The sequence below is a fragment of the Cebidichthys violaceus genome, unplaced genomic scaffold (assembly GCF_023349555.1).
Source record: "Cebidichthys violaceus isolate CVI_PGR_0920_01 unplaced genomic scaffold, fCebVio1.0.p SCAF_13, whole genome shotgun sequence".
Taxonomy (NCBI): Eukaryota; Metazoa; Chordata; class Actinopteri; order Perciformes; family Stichaeidae; genus Cebidichthys; species Cebidichthys violaceus.
The window spans coordinates 16,679,602-16,700,517 of NW_027176296.1; the positions used below are offsets into that span (position 1 = coordinate 16,679,602).

At 44.1% G+C, this 20,916-nt stretch overlaps 1 protein-coding gene across 3 annotated transcripts in view; it reads right to left on the bottom strand.

Annotated features, from left to right (window-relative positions):
• Positions 1-1,738: 1,738 nt before the first annotated feature.
• pik3r3b (phosphoinositide-3-kinase, regulatory subunit 3b (gamma)) overlaps positions 1,739-20,916 on the bottom strand; it is a 76,341-nt gene continuing 57,163 nt past the window's right edge. For 2 of the 3 annotated variants that reach the window (XM_068707985.1, XM_068707983.1), the window contains exons 2-9: positions 13,077-13,236; positions 12,285-12,383; positions 11,792-11,972; positions 10,765-10,890; positions 10,361-10,680; positions 10,034-10,108; positions 9,771-9,941; positions 1,739-9,508 (exon numbers count right to left, since the gene is read on the bottom strand). In XM_068707985.1, coding sequence (XP_068564086.1) covers positions 9,310-9,508; positions 9,771-9,941; positions 10,034-10,108; positions 10,361-10,680; positions 10,765-10,890; positions 11,792-11,972; positions 12,285-12,383; positions 13,077-13,236 — 1,331 coding nt within the window. In that variant the 3' untranslated portion in view covers positions 1,739-9,309. Of the gene's footprint in view, positions 9,509-9,770; positions 9,942-10,033; positions 10,109-10,360; positions 10,681-10,764; positions 10,891-11,791; positions 11,973-12,284; positions 12,384-13,076; positions 13,237-17,076; positions 17,412-20,916 lie in introns of those variants that run through there. The other variant, XM_068707984.1, reaches the window with a different exon arrangement.

A 20,916-nucleotide genomic window follows, 5' to 3' on the forward strand; every position in this document is an offset into this window, starting at 1 on the left:
GAAAAACGGTCGTAGTATAGCATGTCAAAAAAAGTCAAAAAACCGTCGTAGTATATTATGTCAAAAACAGTCATAGTATAGCATGTCGAAAAAAGTCAAAAAACCGTCGTAGTATATTATGTCAAAAACTGTCTTAGCATAGCCTGTCGAAAACAGTCATAGTATAGCCTGTCGAAAAAAGTGAAAAACGGTCATAGTATAGCCTGTCGAAAAAAGTGAAAAACAGTCATAGTATAGCATGTCGAAAAAAGTCCAAAAAACGTCGTAGTATATTATGTCGAAAACAGTCATAGTATAGCATGTCGAAAAAAGTGAAAAACGGTCATAGTATAGCATGTCGAAAAAAGTGAAAAACGGTCATAGTATATTATGTCGAAAACTGTCTTAGTATAGCCTGTCGAAAACAGTCATAGTATAGCCTGTCGAAAAAAGTGAAAAGCAGTCATAGTATAGCATGTCAAAAATAGGCAAAAAACAGTCGTAGCATATTATGTCGAAAACTGTCTTAGCATAGCCTGTCGAAAACAGTCATAGTATAGCCTGTCGAAAAAAGTGAAAAACAGTCATAGTATAGCATGTCGAAAAAAGTCCAAAAAACGTCGTAGTATATTATGTCGAAAACAGTCATAGTATAGCCTGTCGAAAAAAATGAAAAACGGTCATAGTATAGCATGTCGAAAAATGGAAAAAACAGTCATAGTATAGCATGTCGAAAAATGGAAAAAACAGTCATAGTATAGCTGGTCGAAAAATGAAAAAAACAGATAGTATAGCAGGTCGAAAAATGAAAAAAAGTCATAGTATAGCAGGTCGAAAAATGGAAAAAACAGTCATAGTATAGCATGTCGAAAAATTAAAAAAACGGTCATAGTATAGCATGTCAAAAAATTTAAAAACGGTCATAGTACAGCATGTCGAAAAATGGAAAAAACGGTCATAGTATAGCATGTCGAAAAATGCAAAAAACAGTCATAGTATATTATGTCGAAAACTGTCATAGTATAGCCTGTCGAAAAATGGAAAAAACGGTCATAGCATAGCATGTCGAAAAATGGAAAAAACAGTCATAGTATAGCATGTCGAAAAATGGAAAAAACGGTCATAGTATAGCATGTCGAAAAATGCAAAAAACAGTCATAGTTTAGCATGTCGAAAAATGCAAAAAACGGTCATAGTATAGCATGTCAAAAAATGAAAAAACAGTCATAGTTTAGCATGTTGTAAATATAAAAAAAAAAGTCATAGTATGTCGAAAAAAGTCATAGTATAGTCCGTCGATAAAGTTATAGAAACGTCGTAATAAAAAAAGATCTTAAATCTCACGGCTCTGATCGTATCGCGGATCAGCACAAAAGAAAAAAGGCGCAAATATAACATCTAAAGATCCCAGATCATGTCTTTGTGCCGCCGATACCTCCCAGCGATGATCCGTGTTGGCAGATACAGATCCCTTATTATAGCAGCTGGTCTTTTTTTTAAAATCATTTCAAACACTCCGTAGTTATGGTAAACAATACAAAATTGTAGATGTTATCCTTTTACTTTGTTCTCGTCAAATGATGTGTTTTTTGTCCTAATAAACACAATTTAAATAATAAAGAAATAAAAGATTGTATTTTTATCTATTAATACAAATGTTGTAATTAGTAGTTTTAAAGTAATTAAAAAATCATGGTATAGTCATTTGAGGACTCCCTGTATAAAGTACCAACCAAAATAAAATACAGATCCATAAATGTTTGTATTTGAACAAAATATTTTCTTTATTCTGCAAGAGAACTGAATATGGTGGAGCTCCACCCATAAACGTACATTAGTTCAGCTCATAAACAAATGTAGAATCTACAACCGACAAACGTTTGCAACCAATACGAGAACGTAAAGTGAACCGTGATCGGCAACAAAAAAAACCCAAAAACATTTGAAAGACAGAATACCGAGAGAAGCCGTTAGCAGGTATGGCAGGAGGCAACACTGAGAAAGAGACCGACGACAGTCATCCAAACAGCTGTACAGGAGGAAGTCATCGCCACACACACACGTGGCTGAATTTTGTCTTTGAAATTTAGTTTGGGCCTGTTCACAGCAAAGTTAAAATAAAGTTTGAGTGATTCAAATGAAACTGTTGCAATCAGACGATAGTCAATTTTTGCGTTGAGATCAAATTCTGGGAACTTCACGCAACAGTAACCTGACACTTGACCTTTTTGAGGTGGCGATCCAATAGTTAAAAATCTTGAGCTAATCAGTGTCGCAACGGTGCACAATGCCACCGAAGAGCATCGGTCACCATTGGTGCAATCGGACGTGAACTACAGTCGACAGAACAGCTGTGACATTTGGAAAACGTTTAATAATGGAGGACAACAATATTCCACGCCCAACGTTCTGAAAACGGGCTCCTCTCTCGCTCTCTCTCTCTCTCTCTCTCTCTCTCTCTCTCTCAGTGCGCCGTCGGTACGGCATTATACAACTGACACGAAAAAGAACCGGAACTTGTTGCGGCCGTAAGCAGTGATGTTAAATTTGCGATATCAAATTCAGATCGGAAAACACCATAAACAGACAAATAACAGTTGTTTTTTCAAAGACATCTTTTTTACCTTTTTTTTTTTCTCTCTTTTATACACAAAAAACAACAGTCAAGAGTACCAAATATGCATGCTGGATCTGTACGTATGTCAAAAAAGGGGGCGTGGGGGAGGGAAGGGGGGCGGGGCATATACACTTTTTTATTTTTTTTTTAAATCTTTTTTTTAATTTTTTTTTTTTAAGTTAGTTTATTTTAAAAGTCCTTTTTTATTTTCATATATAAGAAGTTGTTACTCCTCAAAGCTGTGCTGGGTACTGTGATCAGACAAGCAGCGGTAAGAACGCAACACGACTCCTCGCTGAGAATCACAAACCGATTCAAACCTGGCTGCAAATAAAACTCTGCAGGACTGCTTGAGGGCGAGTAGTAGTATTTGTAGTAACGGAAAGTAGTACAACGGTAGTAGAGGAACAGCAGACGGTTGCTATTTTTTTGTAACAGTCCTCGGGTGGTAGTGAGTATAAGCGCTCAGAGAAAGGTAACGGGAGGCTTATTGTACCTTTTTGTTAGAGAATGCACCTTTTTGTTTTCTGAGAGCTGAACCGAAGCCCGTTTCCTGGAGTTCTTTGAGTTGGAGTATTCCAATGTGAAAACTCAACCAAACAGTCGGTAAAAGTAAACTTGACAAAAACAGATATTTTGGTTTGTCCCACTTATTAACCCCTTAACTTCTTTCTGCCTGGTCTCAGTACGACGACTACGAGTGGAACCCTGCCCGTTCACAAACGCGTGGGAGTGGATGCACCTGAGGGTAAACATGCGCCCCTCCATCAAGAACCCCTGGCTGACGGAGAAAGGGAATATTGCATGTTGTGGTGGAGAGAGACACGAAAGGGAAATCGTCCTGCAGAAACCTCAAAATCTGTAAGTGTTGAATCCTTCTGACGTTAAATCATCCACTTAAAAAAAATAGTTCTTAAAAATATTGTTGTCCCGGTTTACCTGGGGGAGAAGGAGACCTTCAGTCATTTGAATTTGATTTTGGTACTTCTTTTGGAAGTGTCATAATCAAACATATTAAGATGAGGTTTAAAAAAAAAACACTAAATGCAGAAAGAAGTTATTCTTATTAAATCGAATTAAATCATTAAATGTACGGAGCCCCCAAGGTTCCAAAAAAACAAAAAAAAGATAAAAATATTGCGTACAAATATTAAAAATGATCACACAGGATATTAACTTGTGGATGGTGTCCTTTTGTTCCACACAATATTAAAGTAAATGCATTGTCCTCCATTAAAAGGAAACTTATTGTGAACTTATAGACGTTTGTTCTTGAGATTTCTGCAGGACATTTTCACAACGGATTATAGAAAAGTTTCAAAATCGCAAAACCAATCCAAACTCCAGCTATGGCCGTCATGTGCAAATATATGAAGTAGCATGAGTGAGAAAGTTGTGACTTTTGGTAGTTTTCTCCTTTCAAATCCTCAAAAGCAGTCGGTTCATACCGACGGCACACAAACTGAAGAGTGCAGATCACCTTCCATCTGATTGATTTTTACATTGGGACATCGCTGAACAAGGATTTTAATTAAGGATGGATCCTTCCTGACGTGTCACAAAAGTACCTTTTTTTTTTTTTTTTATTTTATTTTTTTAAAACAACTGAACAGATCAACCAACAATCCTAGCTAGCTGTACGGGACGCTCATTCACACAACGTGGATTCATCTTCTGAGTTGTGGTGATATCAAGGCAATGGAGATTAATAAAACATCACTGAAACATCCATTCCCAATGATCAACAACTGAAGGGTTAAGAAGAACTCAAATCTTTGGTCTTAATGTTTTGGGGGGGGGGAGATGAAAACAGTCAAAAGAACAGCGACTACGACTCAAAGCAACCCTTCAAAATGGAACATCTTTTAGCTTTTTATATATATATATATATATATATGTGTGTGTGTGATAGATACGACATCTCCGTGTAAATGTGCACACGCAGACGTCACAGGTTAATATGAAAACAATTCTCTTGTAGATGATGTGTGCAATTTCAGACGAAGCCCTCTGTGAAGGAACCGATCCGAACATTTCTCTGAGAGGTTTCTAAGCGCGCCTCCTTCCCTCCTAAAGTAGCTCTACGTTTGCCTGTAACCAATACTGTACATCTGTCGTAAAACTCTAAAAACCATAAAACAAAAAGGGAACTCTTTCGTTTTACTTTGTTTTCTTTAATAAATGTATTTCATATAAAGACATTCAACAGTGAGCAATGCAATATACTTCAAGTAATAAAGTTAGGGATTTTTTTTTTTTTGACAGGGGAGTTCCCTGTTTTGGAAAATAAAACCTTCAAGACTGCGTGGTGACGGAGGGGGAGGGACAGACTGACATCCGTTTGGTGGCGATGCTGCGTCTAAGCTACAGGAAGCGGTGAGGGACAAGCCTCCGCACTTCAAGTCAAAGACGTGTGGATCTAGCTTAATCGACTGAGAGTGATTGAAGTATCGATGCAGAAAAAACCCTGATTTATTATATGTATTTCTTCTTCTCTGAATCGCTGGTTTTGTTGTGTGATCGTTTCCACGGTAAACTTGAAACACCTGAGGGTTGATGAGCAGAAACGCTGTGAAGGAGACGTCTAATGTCTAATGGAACGGGCCTGCATGTCCGATAGCACCTTGAGTCGGGATCACCGTGTTTCCGTTACGGTCAAACGTGACATGTGGTGCTTAAAGGAAAAAAAACAACAAAACTAAAATAAACGCTTTGGACCCGGACCGATCCTTTTTTGTACATTCAAGATTATATCGGCAAACCCCGCCTTGAGTCCGAGAGAGAGAACGGAGACCACCGTCACTGAGGGACAGCAACGGATACAGAAGACAAAAGAAAAGGCTGTGTCCCAATTCAGAGGCAGATGAGTTGACAGGACTACATAGAGGAAGCCTGGACCTGGACCTCCTCAGAGACCGTGTGCAGAGGACTGATGATTCTCTAACCACAGTGGGAATCAGACTTCTGACAGAAAACACTGGATTCGATCGTCCTGACAAACGGCACGCTAACACTTGTAGCCACAGATTGTGGGAGAAGGAAACTGTGAAACTGCCGAAATTTGGATGCGTGCCGGAGCTCCCCCCCCCCCTCCAACAACAAGTAAAACAGAAACGTGTGTAGGAGCAGCAAACGTTGTCAGAAATGATCAACGAGCTTGAATCTCCCTTCAGACAACAAAGCAAAGTCAAACGTCCAAAATTGGACAAAAGAAAGTCCCGTTTCTCGCCTGAATTCGACAACGGCCCCTGAAATAGGACACAGCCAAAAAATGTCACCCTATACGCCGCGACGGTGACGTCCCGCCTCCCTCCACGCCTCCTTCAGCTCTAGTTAGGGAGGACCGGCGTCAAGCTCCAACTAATTTGGCCCGTCCTCACAAAAAAAAACGATCCTGTTTTCTGTCAAATAACAATTTAGCTTTTTCACGGTTATGCAAATGTTCATGTCACTTTGTTTACTTTTTAGGACTTGTTTTGCACATTTTGTTCTGGCACATAATGGATATCACCAACAAGGTTCTTGGACAGAGTTGAGGTGGGACCGTTTTCCAACGTTTTAGTTTTTTTTGTGTGATGTTGCCAATTTAGCTTGTGTAAATGCACAAACATGTAGGGTAACGTCACGCTGCACCAGTGATCTCTAGTGTGATCCTCGTTCTCATCATTTCGAGGCTAACGGGTGAAATTGGATTAAGTCCTGCCGGCAGTAGGACATCCAAACTAATGCAGGAGAGACGGCTTACCCTTCCTCCCACACTTCATCTACCTAATGTGAACAGACTATAGAGGGTGTGTGGACTAGACAACAGTCGGGGGGGGGGGGGGTTCTCGAGGAGGACGTTAAACGGGGTTATAGATAAACACATGGTGGGCACAACCAAGGTTGTATCATTCATTCACAAAGACTCCTCAAACAATGGCCCTCTTCCTACAACCTGATACACTCCTTCAGACATACCTGTGTGTGTGTGTGTCCCATACACTCTGATGATGGCTTATCATACTGTGAAAAACACTGCTGACAGAGAGGGAGAACGCTTAGTCTGACTTTGTAACCAGTGCTTTTAAAAATAGTCTTATTTTTTTGGTAGAGGCCTCACAAACTGTGTAAAAAAAAGAAAAAGTAGAAATGAGTTTTGGAGTGAATTAAGAACAGCTGCCTTTTGTTTCCTCACAGCTCTAACCTTTTCATCCTCTAAATAGCTGCAGATTATGAGTGACGGGACGACCCCCCCCCCCCCCAGAGATGTCTCTCCAAAGGAACAGCCAATGGGTGAGCATTATCCTATCGGCCAATCAGTGATACAGAACGTCTGATTTCTAGGAAGAATAGAATGCAACTTGTCTTTTTAGGTTGTTGTTGTTTTTGTTCCTCTTCAGACATGTTTTATTGTGTGATGCTTCTTAGTCGTTGACAGGAAATGCTTCCACTGGTTATAAAGTCAAGCACCGGTTTAAAAAAAAAAAACAGAAAGAAAATAAAAGAGGCAACGAAGCAATCGGACAAACAAAGTGGGAACGCGTTGATTATCGGTGGGGCCGCTCCGCCGGACTACGTTAACGAAACGCTAGATTGCACGTTCATTCAAGTTTTCAGTATTTTCTTCTAAAGCGTCTTCAGCTCGGTCTACCTGCTTTCTGAGTTACACAGAACATCTTCATTTTATCAAAGCTTATTATTTCTGAAGGTTTTCGAACAAAAAAAACAACACAAAAACAGTCCCAGTTTTGTCAACCCACAGTCGTTATATTCGTGTTTCTTTCACCACCACACATAAAATGGGTTTCAGGTTCCCCTGGTCAGACTCGGTCCATTTTGGTGAAACTGACCATTTGTTACCTTTTTGTTTTTTTTTGTTAAGTGTTTGATCTCAGCACTCTGTACGTTACGCCGTTTACACGGTTCCTCCTTTATAAGAGTCGGGCCACTTTTGGGTTTTGCCGGCCTGGTCCAGCGTATGAACTTAAAACCGGTTTGATGCAAACCGGCATTTTGTCATTATGACAACGTTCTGGCAAATGAAAAAGTAGCCTACATCAGCAATCTATGCCGACGGCGTTGCAGTGCCAAATCCAGCTTGTATTGTATTAGTAATACAACGACGTGATTACCAATATATGTTTGTTCATAAAAGGACTAAATGAGCCAATTCATGGGCTCTGAGCCAAGTGGAATGTGTTGTACAGGTCCGGTGTTTGGCTTCGTATCAAACCGGTTTGAACACGTTTACACTGGCCCAACCTTTCCGCCCAGGCGAGAGTTTAAAATCCAATACTTCCACAAACTGCCGTAGCTTGCCAGAACACTTATTGCACATCCAGCAACAAAGTCTGTGAAAAATTGGATTCAAACGTTGAGCAAACATTCAGAACGCAGACAGCTGAGGCGTTAGAAGAACACCCGACTGGGAAACCGGTACAAAACATGTCATCGGACAAGGTGGTGTCATCAACAAAGAAAATAACAATGACTTAACATTTCACTTGCCAATTATTCTTTCTCCGTTGACGGACCGGCTACTTTATTTAATCATTTAGACGTTTTACCTACATAGGAGGGCGAGTGGCGGTACAGAGTGCCGAGGCCACACACACACGACTCAGTTTAAGTGCTTCATCCTCCACCGTCTGTGTTTACAGAAGGTCTCTGCCGTTCTGTTTACGTACCATTTGGTTTTTCCAAAAAGGCTATTTGGTGGCCCAAAACTCGGTTTTATGTGTGGTCTCAAACACACCATTCATTTCCTTTTACTTCACTCCTTTCTCCATTCACAAAAAAGAAACACACTGGCTGACTCTTTGCCCCTCCCCTTCCCCCTCCACACCAACTTTGGTCTCTGGTTCTGATCTGTGACATTGCCATTTAGATATTGGCAAAAACAAAAAACTATGTTCCAGCAAAGCAAAAATAATACAAACCCCCTCTACAGTTAGTATAAAAGCAAGCCTTTTGTCCTCCTTTTAGACTACAAAACTGTTCTGAGTCACTCCCCCCCCCACCCCACCCCCCTAAACCCTTCAGCAGCGGTCTACATGGAGGGACACTTCATAAAATGAGCGTCCGTTGTCTCGTTATGCTACATTGTTTTTGCTTTTCGTACGGAGAGGGACAGGACAGAAACATGACATCATCTCCTGTTTGCATTTACCACAAACAAAGTTACGATAAACAACAACAAAAAAAAGGAGACATGAAAACTACTCCAGAAACAAAAGCGATATAATCATCTGAGGTGCAAACTAGAAAAAAAAAAAGAACCGGAAAGGAACCAAAAAGAAACATCAGGGAATGTTTTGTCTTCGTCGTCTTTCGCATGTTGGTTTTTTTTGTGTTGAGTTTTCCCGTAAAAAGTCTGAGCTGGAGTTTAGGTAGCAGCGGGGTCAATCTGAAACTCTGAAGTGTCCTACTCCGTTTCCTTCTTTCCTTCCTTCAGTCGCTTTTTTTCTTTTCTTTTTTTTTTTTTCACATTCACAAACATTTAAAACTTCCTTGTGCAAATCAAGCAGTCTTTAGAAAGAATGCCCTCCGAAATTGTTCTTGTAAAAATATATAACTCCAAGGTGGCTGACGTGTGTGTTGCAGCTAATGTTTAATTTGCTTCTATCTTTATCGGGTCTGGTGTTGGGGTTGCTTTGTATTTCAACCAATCCACTCCCCCCCCCCTTCCTCAAGAGGGGGGGGGGTTGGTTTGTTGTCTATGTGGGTGGGGTTCATCTGCGTCCGGAGGGCATCTGTGCGTAGACGGGGTATGCGAGGCGCACGTTGAGCGAGTCGTTGTGCTGCACCAGGGAGGTCTGGTGGTAGTGGAGCACCAGGTCCTTCAGGCTGCTGTACAGGTTGTACGGCTCAGCGAAGCCGAAGCCGCGCGGCGTGCTGTAGATCACGCAGTGCTTCACCTCGCCTTCCACGCTGAGGACACAGAGGAGACGGGGTCAGTGGAAATCATTTAGTAAACCAGCTTCCTTTCCACTGTAAAAACAGGCTTGAAATGTCTTTAATTGACACATAAAACAGTTTAATTGGCACACTACCTCCATATTGATTTCAATTATGTCTCAACGTAATGTCTTCTCTATGGACAGTCCAGATGCTGTTACTTCTGCTAACGAAGGTTGACAATAACTGAACAAACATCTGTAATGTGGTGTGATGTTTCAGGGCGTGCGCTCACTTTACAGAGCAGGCGTAGCAGCCCTTTTTGCTGCTCTCTCGGATGAGGAACGCTCCGTCTGGCTTCCCGGTGAGCAGATCCTCCGCCTGCGTCCTGTTCAGGTCCCCGACGAACCAGCTCTTCTCGTCGTAGTGAGGCAAGTTCTCATCCTCCTCGCTCACGAAGTAGCCTCTGCAACCACAGACACACACGCACTCTATTTAAGGACAGATTCAATTAACGCAACGGTTCGGCGGGATGAAAAACTCGTAGTGGAGACTCACTCGTCAGTGTTTTCGTTCTTGATTCCCAGCCAGTCGTTAATTCGTTTTTGACGAACTCCTTTGTGATTGAGCCAGCTGGAGAGAGAGAGAGAGACATTAGTACTAATAGGATCCAGTTCAAAAGGTCTCTTTCAGTCACAACATCCTTTCAGTCACAACATCGTTTATGACGCAGTGAGCAAACATGAGACTGAGCAGAAATTGAATTAGCGAGCCTCCGAACAAATGTGTTCACAGATTGAGGCCGGCTCTGCAGAAATGCAATTTGACTCGTTCCAAGAACTGAAGCAGAACAATCTCTGGGAGAACCAGGTCTTCGGTACTTACACTAGATACTGGTCCCTGATCTTGCGGAGCTGTATGAGGTCGGGCTTCAGGCTGTTCATCTTTTTGTCGGTCTCTCGGTTGTCCATGGCTTGCGTCTTCAGGTCCTGCTCCAGGCGCACCTTGCTGTCGTGGATCTCTCCGAGCCGAGACTTGAGCTTCTCGTAGTTCATCATGATCCTCTCGATCTCCTTGTCGTTGCCCTCGCGCCGGAAGCGCTCGATGTAGTCCTTGCTGTAGCGCTCCTGCGTGTGGCACTGCTCCTCGAAGATCTTGATGGTCTCGTTGAAGGCTTCGATGGCCGTCCGCTTCATCTGGATCTCCTGAGGGGGGGAGGAGGAGGTAAGCGAGTGGACAGGACGGCAAACGTGCGAAACTTAAATGACACTTAAAGGCGCGGCGTGTACCTGAGACGTCTTTGTGTATTCTTCGTACAGTCTGTCGTACTCTTTGCTCTTCTCCTGGTACTGATTGTGGTATTCCTGAAGCTTCTTCCCCACAGCATCGATGTTATCCTCCTTCACCAGCTGGTCCTGAGGGGGTTGAGGGAGAGTAGAAATGGAAAAACATTAGAGAGCGAGCGGTGCAACAGAAACTACAGGAAGAAGCGCACAAGCGCGTTTGCTACCTTCGCCCCCCCGATTCTGTTTTCCGCCAGCGCGGCTCGTTAATTAACCACCCACGATGCCCTGGGTGCAAGGTATGCATCGCTCTGAGTAATGACTCGCCTGGCAAACGAGTGGAGCGAGGGAATAAATGCAACGAGTGCCCTTTGACACCGCGGATGTGTGCAATTATTTAGGGAGCGTGGCAAGACGGGGGCCCGGCAAGCGGGGCTATATTTCAGCGAGTGGAGATCTTGCTGCCGCTGCAGTTTGGAGTGGAAACACCCAGCGAGAGCCACCGGGTGAGGAGGAGGAGGAGGAGGAGGAGGGGTTAAAGAGGACACTGGTTGGAAAGGTGTTTCCAATGTCGTAGAAACTCACGGGTTAGTAAGAGGGCGTTACGCCCTCAAGATCAAGATGCAACAGAAAAATTCTGACTTTTTGTTGTTGTTGTCTCTGTTGGTTGTGATCACATTTGTATCACCAGAGACCAGCAGCAGCCGACACAGAGGAGTCCAACATGAGCTACCAGAAAGACTATGAACTATTCTAAACAAAGTGATCACACCTGAACTGTCCTTTTTTTAAACAGACCGCCCACTGCATTGTAAACGTTTCCTGTGCACATAATTACGATATATAGTGAAAAGTATGGGATGGTTGAAAAAAAAAAAGGCTTTCCAGCAGAGGTTGAACCGGCTGCAGGGACTTGCTCACATCAACATGTCGTTTGTTTTATTCTCTACGATAGAACCAAGCCTCAGCTGAGACATGGGTTTAAATAAAGTCATAACAAACAGACTGTGTGTGTGTGTGTGTGTGTGCATACCTGCTGGAAGCGGGAGATGGGGTACATGAGTTTGACGTCCAGCTTGGTGTTGTACTGGGCCAGAGACTCGTGTCTGTAGTGGCTGATGAGCTCCACCACCGAGCTGAACGTCAGCGGGTCGGAGAAGCCGTACTTCCCGTCCCGATGGTAGATCTTTATCAGCTTGTTGTTTCCCCCTTTCCTGAAAAGGGAAAAAAAAAGCGGGTACAGGCAAGAGAACATGAGAACGACGTTAGATGATCCTTCTTAACGTTCACACTAACGGCTTCTAGTCCCCCCCCCCCCCTCAAGCACTTTATATTTCCAGGGCAGTGGGCGATTTGCTCCAATTTACCAGGGATGCCGAGTAAGCAAAATGCTTCTCAACACATGATTTCCCTCAATCTGTAGTTAACTAGAAGGATGGCTGCATCAAGGCAGGAGCAGGAGAAGTACCCCCCCCCCCCCCCCGTGGTTTTTAAAAACACACTGACAACCTGAAGCAGGACCGTACCTCAGCGTGAGCGTGTAGTCGCCCTGCATCTTGGTGGAAGCGTCCCGAACCAGGAAGGTCCCGTCGGGCATGTCTCTGAGCTTATCGTTCACCTCCTCCCTGAAGACAAACAAAACGATACAAAAAGGTGAGTTTCGGACCGGTTGAGTGATCCGTGGACAGATGGTTTGCATTTGAAAAAGTCTGCCTCCAATTATCAGCGGCAGGCGATGAGGACTCTCCCCACAGCCGTACGCCGAAAAGTAAACAGTCCATCAGTTAAACGACGGAGGGAGGGAGGGAGGGACTGGTCCTCGTGTGTGTGTGTGTGTGTGTGTGTGTGAGAGAGAGAAAGGTGGCAGACTGGCTGTCTGCACTGTAGGTGTGGTTATCGTTCAAGTATGTGTGGATTGTGGCTGAGAGCTAACCTGCACTTAGCCTCAACAGCTCAGACTCATCACTTTTACTGATTTTATGAAAAAAAAGGATTTCTGTCGCCAAACATCAAGAAGTTTCTGCTGATGTTCTGAAACTCAACTCTAAGGACACTGGGAAATATGCTAGTATTTACTGAAACTTTACAATAAAGTGTATACCGCACAAACACGACCCTTTGTTTTGGTGATTTAAGGGATCAGATTTACATAGTTGCCTCACAAGCAGAAGAAGTAGATCCCTACTCTACTCCTACGATAGATTTCTCAGGATACAACATTTACTAAATCTTTGCGCGTAAAACAAACGACTCATTTGAAGATCGTCGGTGGACACAGTGTTTGTGAATGGAGCTGTAATCCGCTCGGAGTGCGTTACCTGGATATGTCTCCCCAGTACCACTCGGCCTCCTGCAGTGAGCCTCCCGCTCCTCCGTCCTTGGTGCCATTGCTGCTGCTGCTGCTGCTGCTGCTGCTGCTGCCCCCTCCCAACCCGACGGAGCAGGGCTGCTGTGGCTTCGCCGGCTTGGGAGGAAGAGCTGGAGAAGAGAAAGAGGCAATATGAGTTACTATTGGATGCATTGCATAACTTGGACTTTGCTGCAGAAACACAAAGAAACCTGAAGTCAACCACCCATCCAAGCATTGTTACTACTCGAGTCAATACTCTCATATTTCATTACTTTACAGCGTTGTGTGACCAGAAGAGGCTGGACAATGTTTTCCATACATGCACGCACACAGACACACACACACACACACTTCATATGCAAATTGTAATACAGCAGCTGGTTTTTTTTACACCTCCACCACAAATGCAGGAGCGGTGCAGTTGGCGAGCGAGTTGCTATTAATCACACAGGCCAACAGTGGAATGACAAGTACAGCCCATACATCATCACGGTAATTATTCTGTCATAAAGCACATGCAACACACACACACACACACACACACACACACACACACACACACACACACACACACACACACACACACACACACACACACACACACACACGAGCCTGCGAGGCGTTTTAGGTCCCGAGGAGGGAGAAGGAAGTTTGTTACGACTGCCAACACGTTTGTTTTCATGGAGGTTCTCTCGTCTTTGAACTCCTCCATGGCTGCAGGGACCGTTGATGTCACAGCAGATAACGTTAAAGTCGACTCTTCTGGTTTGCGGCTCGGTTCAACTCGCTCGTTAAATTGACAGTGAACGAGCCGGTATTCTAAAAACAACAGAACACGTTCAAGAAAATGAGCATTTTCGGGGTTTTCTCGGCATTGACGGATGTTTGGGGGTCAATGAAGCAATCCACAAACTCAGAGATGCACCTGGCCAGCAGCGCTTTAAAGTGTGAAGGTGAATTCAGCCTGAACTCTAACCAGACCCGTGGGGATAATTAGCTTATGGAAGTATGGCACCATATACGGACGCGACCTCAATCATTTCTACTGACCTCGACATTTCCCTTTGTGATTACACGCAGTGCGCAGACACGGCACTTCTTATTTACCGAGCTCCAGAGTCTGTTTTATCTCTTTATGCTAATATCGTTACGCCGATGGCATAACATGTCAATACATATTGTGGACCGCTGGTATTTCTGGGACAGTGTATTGTTTGACGAAAGACGTTTTCGGGACAGGCCCTAAGAATAACATACACAAGTACTTGTGTTTGCTGCCATGCTGTGTGCCAAACAGAGAGCTAGCCTGAACATGACCCACAACACACACACACACACACACACACACACACACACACACACACACACACACACACACACACACACACACACACACACACACACACACACACACACACACACACACACACAGGTTTTTAGAAGTATCCAGAATCCACATCTGGATACAGTTTAAGCAGTGTAATTACTGGAGAGCTCCTATATCACAAATCAGTTTAAACGCGCTCTCTCGCTCACACACACACACACACACACACACACACACACACACGCACACGCACACGCACACGCACACTAAAAGAGGGAAAGTCCGCTGATGAATGCAGCCTGAAATGTCACTGGTTCTCCTTCAGCTGGAGCGTTCCGGAACATTCTGGCGTCACCAATGACTACACGCTCACACGGATGACAGACATGGGGAATTCCCACAATGCAAAGGGTGGGATGGAAAAACGCCACGGAAATGGTACCTAAATTTGTTCTGATGTTATTAATATGGCGGAAACTCAAGCAAACCCGTATTTACTGCACTTGTAGCTCCGGTTTGGACGTGTTGGTGTAAATCATCACTAATCTAGATTGAGAACTGAGACATTCAAAAGGTGCTTAGAGCCCCATAACCACCAGAGGGCCATACGACTACTGTGTACTACGCTACGTTGTCACAATTACACACTCTCTCTCTCTCTCTCTCTCTCTCTCTCTCTCTCTCTCTCTCTCTCTCTCTCTCTCTCTCTCTCTCTCTCTCTCTCTCTCTCCAGTTACTGCAGCCGAAGCTGTCATTCTGCAGCTGCACTGTTCCCCTCTGTCATCACTTTACACTCTCTCTCTCTCTCTCTCACACACACACACACACACACACACACACACCAAGTAAATACAGAAAGGAGGTCCACTTCATATTAAATTAAAAACGGTTTAAAATTAGATAAACAGAAAAAAATAGAAAAACACTGCTCTAACATAACTGAAATGCACTGTGTGTGTGTGTGTGTGTTTGTGTGTGTGTGTTTGCATGTTGCTCCCAGTGTGGAAGTACATGGACCCCACAACGTACATAAAGGACAATAGGTGGGTCCTTTGTCATTTTCACTAACAATTATTTGAATCTTTTTTTTTTTAAGGCTTAATTGATGCCTCAATAAAATGTTAAACATCTTAAATGTGCTGAAGTCATTTGAGCAAAAGTTAAAGAAACACATAATTTACAACGACATAAAAAAAATGCATAGGTTGAACCAGCAAACGATCCTTTGTTGCAAAGGTTCCATTGGAAACTTGAAGCATTAAATGAAGCAGAGTGGGTGACCTCTGCAGCGTCCACTCACTGGACAACGCGTGTGATGAGCTCCTTTAAAACCTCTGTCCTGCTTAAAACAAGCCAAACTCACTAATGACAGCCGTCCCACTCAAGAGGACGGAACCTGAACGCCTCAGGAAACATGAGAGCTCACACAACGGCGTTGTTCTAAATCTGCAAAAAATCAAATACAAATGTGTCTCAACTACTGCGTACAATTCTGAGAGGGAGCAAGAGGGACGGTGAACAAAGGCGACCATCAGCGCAGCCTCCCTCCTCCTCCTCCTCCCCCCCCTCCCTCCCCCTCACCCTCACCAGACAAAGGAGCAGCGCTCAGCTACACACACACACACACACACACACAGCGATATCACTGGTCATCACACATGCAGAAGCCCACAGCTCTCCCCGAACAATGCCTGTCAGCACGGACTGACACACACACACACACACACACACACACACACACACGATCAACACTCGCACAGAGCATCGACACGAGCCTCGCTCATCTTTTTTTGGCCAAGAAAAACAAAAACGGGGTGCTTTGAAAGTTGTGCGTGCACACAGCTGACCGTGACAGCCAGGTAACAAAGATCTTTACTGCAACACCAGTTTACATGCAGAGACATTACGACACACGCTGCAGAATTTAAGCAAAAAAACACTCTAAAAGCACGTGAAGGAACCCGATCGGTTCTACTTCCACGACTTTACAGCTGGACGGAGTGAGGAGCTGCAGGTGGCGCGCGTGAGCAGTTTGTGGGTGTGTATCAGCGTCACGCGCACACACCTCTCACACATGGAGACGCTCTACAGCGCAAAGACTCTTCAGCTTTCTAAAAAAAACATCAGAGTCCAGATTGCTGCAACATTAGACATACAGTATATATAGCCTATAAAGTGCCAGAAAATAGTGAACGTCACAATTTTTCAGATTAATATTAAACCGCAAATCCTCACATTTGAGAGACTGGGACCCGATAGTAATTGTTATTTTTGCTATATAAGCAACTTTCTGTGGATCGACCTATCATTGCAGCACCTAATTCCTCAAATTGTCGAGTACAAAAGCAAACTCAGCGACAGAGAAACAAGACAAACACGCACACACACACACACACACACACAAAGTGTTAAGTCATGTGCTGCAAGGAGAATCAAAGAGGGGACTGCAACAGCATGAAAGAGGAGAGAAATATGACAAAGAAAGTGTGAAAGTAGTCAACATTGCAAATAAATGCACACAGGACGGAAGAGGAAAAGTGAGGCGTGAGGAAGAAAAAGACAAACAAAGGCAGAGACAAAAGAGGAACAACAAGGAAAAGTAGAATAAACACCAAAAGATGAAATGTGTCTCTGAGCCTACCGTCCTCAATCATCGCACTCTCCGTTAGCTGCATGCTGTCTTTCGTCTCTCAGCTGATTCCCTCCTTCTCTCTCTCTCACACACACTGTCTCTCTCTCTCTCTGTCTCTCTCCTCCTCCTCTACCTCCTCCTCCTCCTCTACCTCCTCCCCCTGCTCTCTGCTCAGTCAGACTGAAGAAAAGAGCAGAGCGAGGCTGCTCCTAAAAGACGGCCGACGCTCTTGACTAATCCCCGCGTAGAGGCCCGCCCCCTCGGCCAATCAGGACGCAGCGAGGGGGGCGTGCCTCGCCAGAGCAAGAAAGAAAGAAAGAAAGAAAAGGAGGGGGGCGGAGCTACCCGGTGGTATATCAATTCCTTCTGGGACATCACACACGCACACACGCACACACACACACACGCAGCGGTGCAGCGTCGAGCGCTCAATCAACAGGTCGTCTCCTATTAAACACAGGGCGACTCGCAGCTCAATGTGTGTTTAAGAGTCTATAATTCAAACGCAAGATTAAAGACATGTGTATAGGCTGGGCTCTAACACATTAGCTCCAACACTCCACAACTTAATAGATAATAAATTTACATCGGTATGGAAACAGAGAAAAGCAGCAAATCCTCACATTCGAGAAGCTGAAACCAAGCCCTTACATGTTCTAACAACAGTTGAATCATAATGTCAAAAAGGTCCATCTCCATGTCCGCTGGAGGAAGACCGTGCGATACGGTCGAAAGCTCCAGTAAGTGGACCTTGAGTGGGGGATTCTTTTGTCAAACGGCTACACTAATTGCGGATTGTGTAGTAGTTTTGGCCCGAGCGCGTGTCTCGTTAATGTTCAGATTATGATCCCGATACAAAGCTCTAATCACTCAGGGACATATGGACAGGATAACAATACGGCTCTCGTGGACGACGCGTCGACCCGATCCTAGGCTTTGACGTCTCCGCCTGTGCATGCCGTTTATGTCAATAGAGGCGGGTCTATACTGCAGGTTCTGCATATTTTTTTTTTTAGCCCAGGTAACAATTTCTGCTCGACGTATTGCACTTCAAAAATCAAAAGACGGCACTTGAGCTGTGCTTCAGTTCGTTAATCCAGCGCAGCAGCACATCTGTTCAGAGGGTTTCTTTGATCACTTGTACTAAAGACGTCATTTTCCTTCTGAAGGTGAGTGCAACCATGTAGAAAAAATCTATTATAGTCTGGTCCTCATTAGAGACTAATGCAGGGCCGGTTGATAGATCATTAACAGCAACATTGTTCCAATATATATATATATCACAATATGGCCAATTTGGGGCAAATTATAGTTGAGCATCAATTTCAATATTTGCAACGCAGCGATAGAATCATTTAAAACTATAAAGAAAAAATTTAATTTGGCTCCAGAAGCATTAGTTTATTATTCACCAGCTCTACTGCTTGTATTGTTGTCAAAGTAGCATCACTGTTGCATGCGAATAATAATAATACTCAAGGTAGATTTGTCAAATCTGTACTACATTATCACAGATTTTGCAGACATGATGTAAAGCGTGATGAAGAGGAGTTATGCTGGGTGGATGTGAACAGAAGCCAGCTGGAGGAGACCTGGGAGGTGATGTGCAGCACAGCTGTAAAAGAAGCAAAGACATGCAGAAACCTCTGGCATGGTCCTTTAACAATAACGTCACAGTGATTTTCCATCCGAAGACGAGACTCATCGCGCATCCCACACACACACACACACACACACCATCCATTACACACACACACACACACACACACACACACACACACACACACACACACACACACACACACACACACACACACACACACACACACACACCCTATAACCATCACTGAGGCTTCCGCGATTCAATTCAAAGCGCAAGTACATAATCTCTTCTGCGGGACGCTTGTCATCTACTCTCCCTACGTCTCTTCATCATCCCTTCCTTCCCTCTCTCCCTCTCTCTGTGTTGTTTCTCCCACTCCTCCTCGCCTCTCAGCCTCTTTCTCGCGTCTCCTTAGCTCTTTAGATTACATGTCAGTTATGTCAAAACAAAGACACACGAGGCACACAGTGAGGCGCAGACAGGAGGAGCTCATTCAGGCAAAAGAGGTGACTGACACACATACACACACACACACACACACACACACACACACACACAGAAAAAGACCTATAGTAGTATAAAACACACTGCAAGTATGAGCCAGAGATAAAAGTGCATCTGCATTGTCAAAAAGATAGATTTTCCAAAAGTGCACAATGCACCTTTTTTATATATATATATATATATATATATATATATATATATATATATATATATATATATAGTCTTTGCGGACTGCATTATTCACAGCATGGAGCACAATTGCTCATTAAGCTGGGATGAAATGTTTCTTCTTTAAACATTACTCTTTGTCAACCAAGACAATGACCCCATGCGTGAATGAATGAATGAATGAATGAATGAATGAATGGCTCCGGGTGCTATATAAGCAAAAAGGGTCCAGCGGCAGTTAAGTGTGTGAATCGCCAGTAAAGAGCCAGTGTGTTGCATTCACACATCCGACGCATTGAGTCGAGGAGCACGCCGTCCATTCACTCTACTGTAGCCCCAACACAATGACTGTCAAGCGGGGGGGAGAGAGAGAGAGAGAGAGAGAGAGAGAGAGAGAGAGAGAGAGAGAGAGAGAGAGAGAGAGAGAGAGAGGACACGGAAGAAAGAAAGACAATCGATGCCTCTCTCGTTCAGTCGGGAAGCCAAAAAAGAAAAAAGGAGGAGTTAACTTTAAAAGAGGAAAGTGGAGACACTGCACCAGTCCACTTCACATGGACTTCAACACACCTCAACACGAAAGAAGCAACAAAGCACTTCAGGTTTTCACGAACCCACCAGAAAATTAAGCTGTGCACGCAACAAACACACCGTCCAACAGTTTGAATCAGTGGATGCTAACGGTTGAAATACTTTTGTTTGATAAAGCCTCTTCACCGTAGGGGATTTTTTGTATTTTGTTATTATGCATCATCTCTGCAACATGCCAAAGATAGGACACAATGCTGCACTTTATGGTGGCTGCAGAACATACAGCACATCTCAATGGATAAATGGGGAGGAGAGAGAGAGAGAAAGGAGGGGAGGGAGGGGGAGGGAAAGGGACAGAGCTACCGGGCAAACTGCATTCAACAGCGCCTCCTGGAAACAACACAGCGTCCCACATCTGCGCCATGGTCCATTCAGTGCACAGGGGGGAGAGAAGAGAGAGAGAGGAGAGAGAGAGAGGGGGGAGAGAAGAGGGGGGTAGGAGTCAAATGACATGGGCACAATTGCCGAGGAATTATTGAATGAAGGAAGGAATGAATGCAACATATTCAATGCTGGGTGACAGTTTGCTAGAGATGGGGCACATGCACGTACAGATGCACGTCAGTAATTGATGTTATGATTATGAAACGCTCGGGACTTTATATTCCCGGTTCCGCCCCCCCTCCCCCCCTTCTGTTCTCGGTGTCCCGTGTCCCATCCCCCCCCCCTCCTCCTCTTTAACCGTCGTCGGCACCGGACAGAGCTAATTTCGGGATGACACGGTTTCATTGTGCAGTAACGTTAATAACAGAACAGGAAATGTGCAGGTAGTTGGAGAAATTAGAGACATGGCTTCAAGAGGGAAACTCGGCTACAAAGAACTGCGTTGGTGGGGTTGTTTTTTTTTGGCTGTTTAGTCCAAAATAAATTTGGGCTGCGATGTCTGCCATCTTTGTCATGCATCTATCAGCACGCATTATATGCAGATGGTCAAAGCAGGATATCGGCTACCTCCGTGTACGGACTACATGGGGACTATTGTCTCC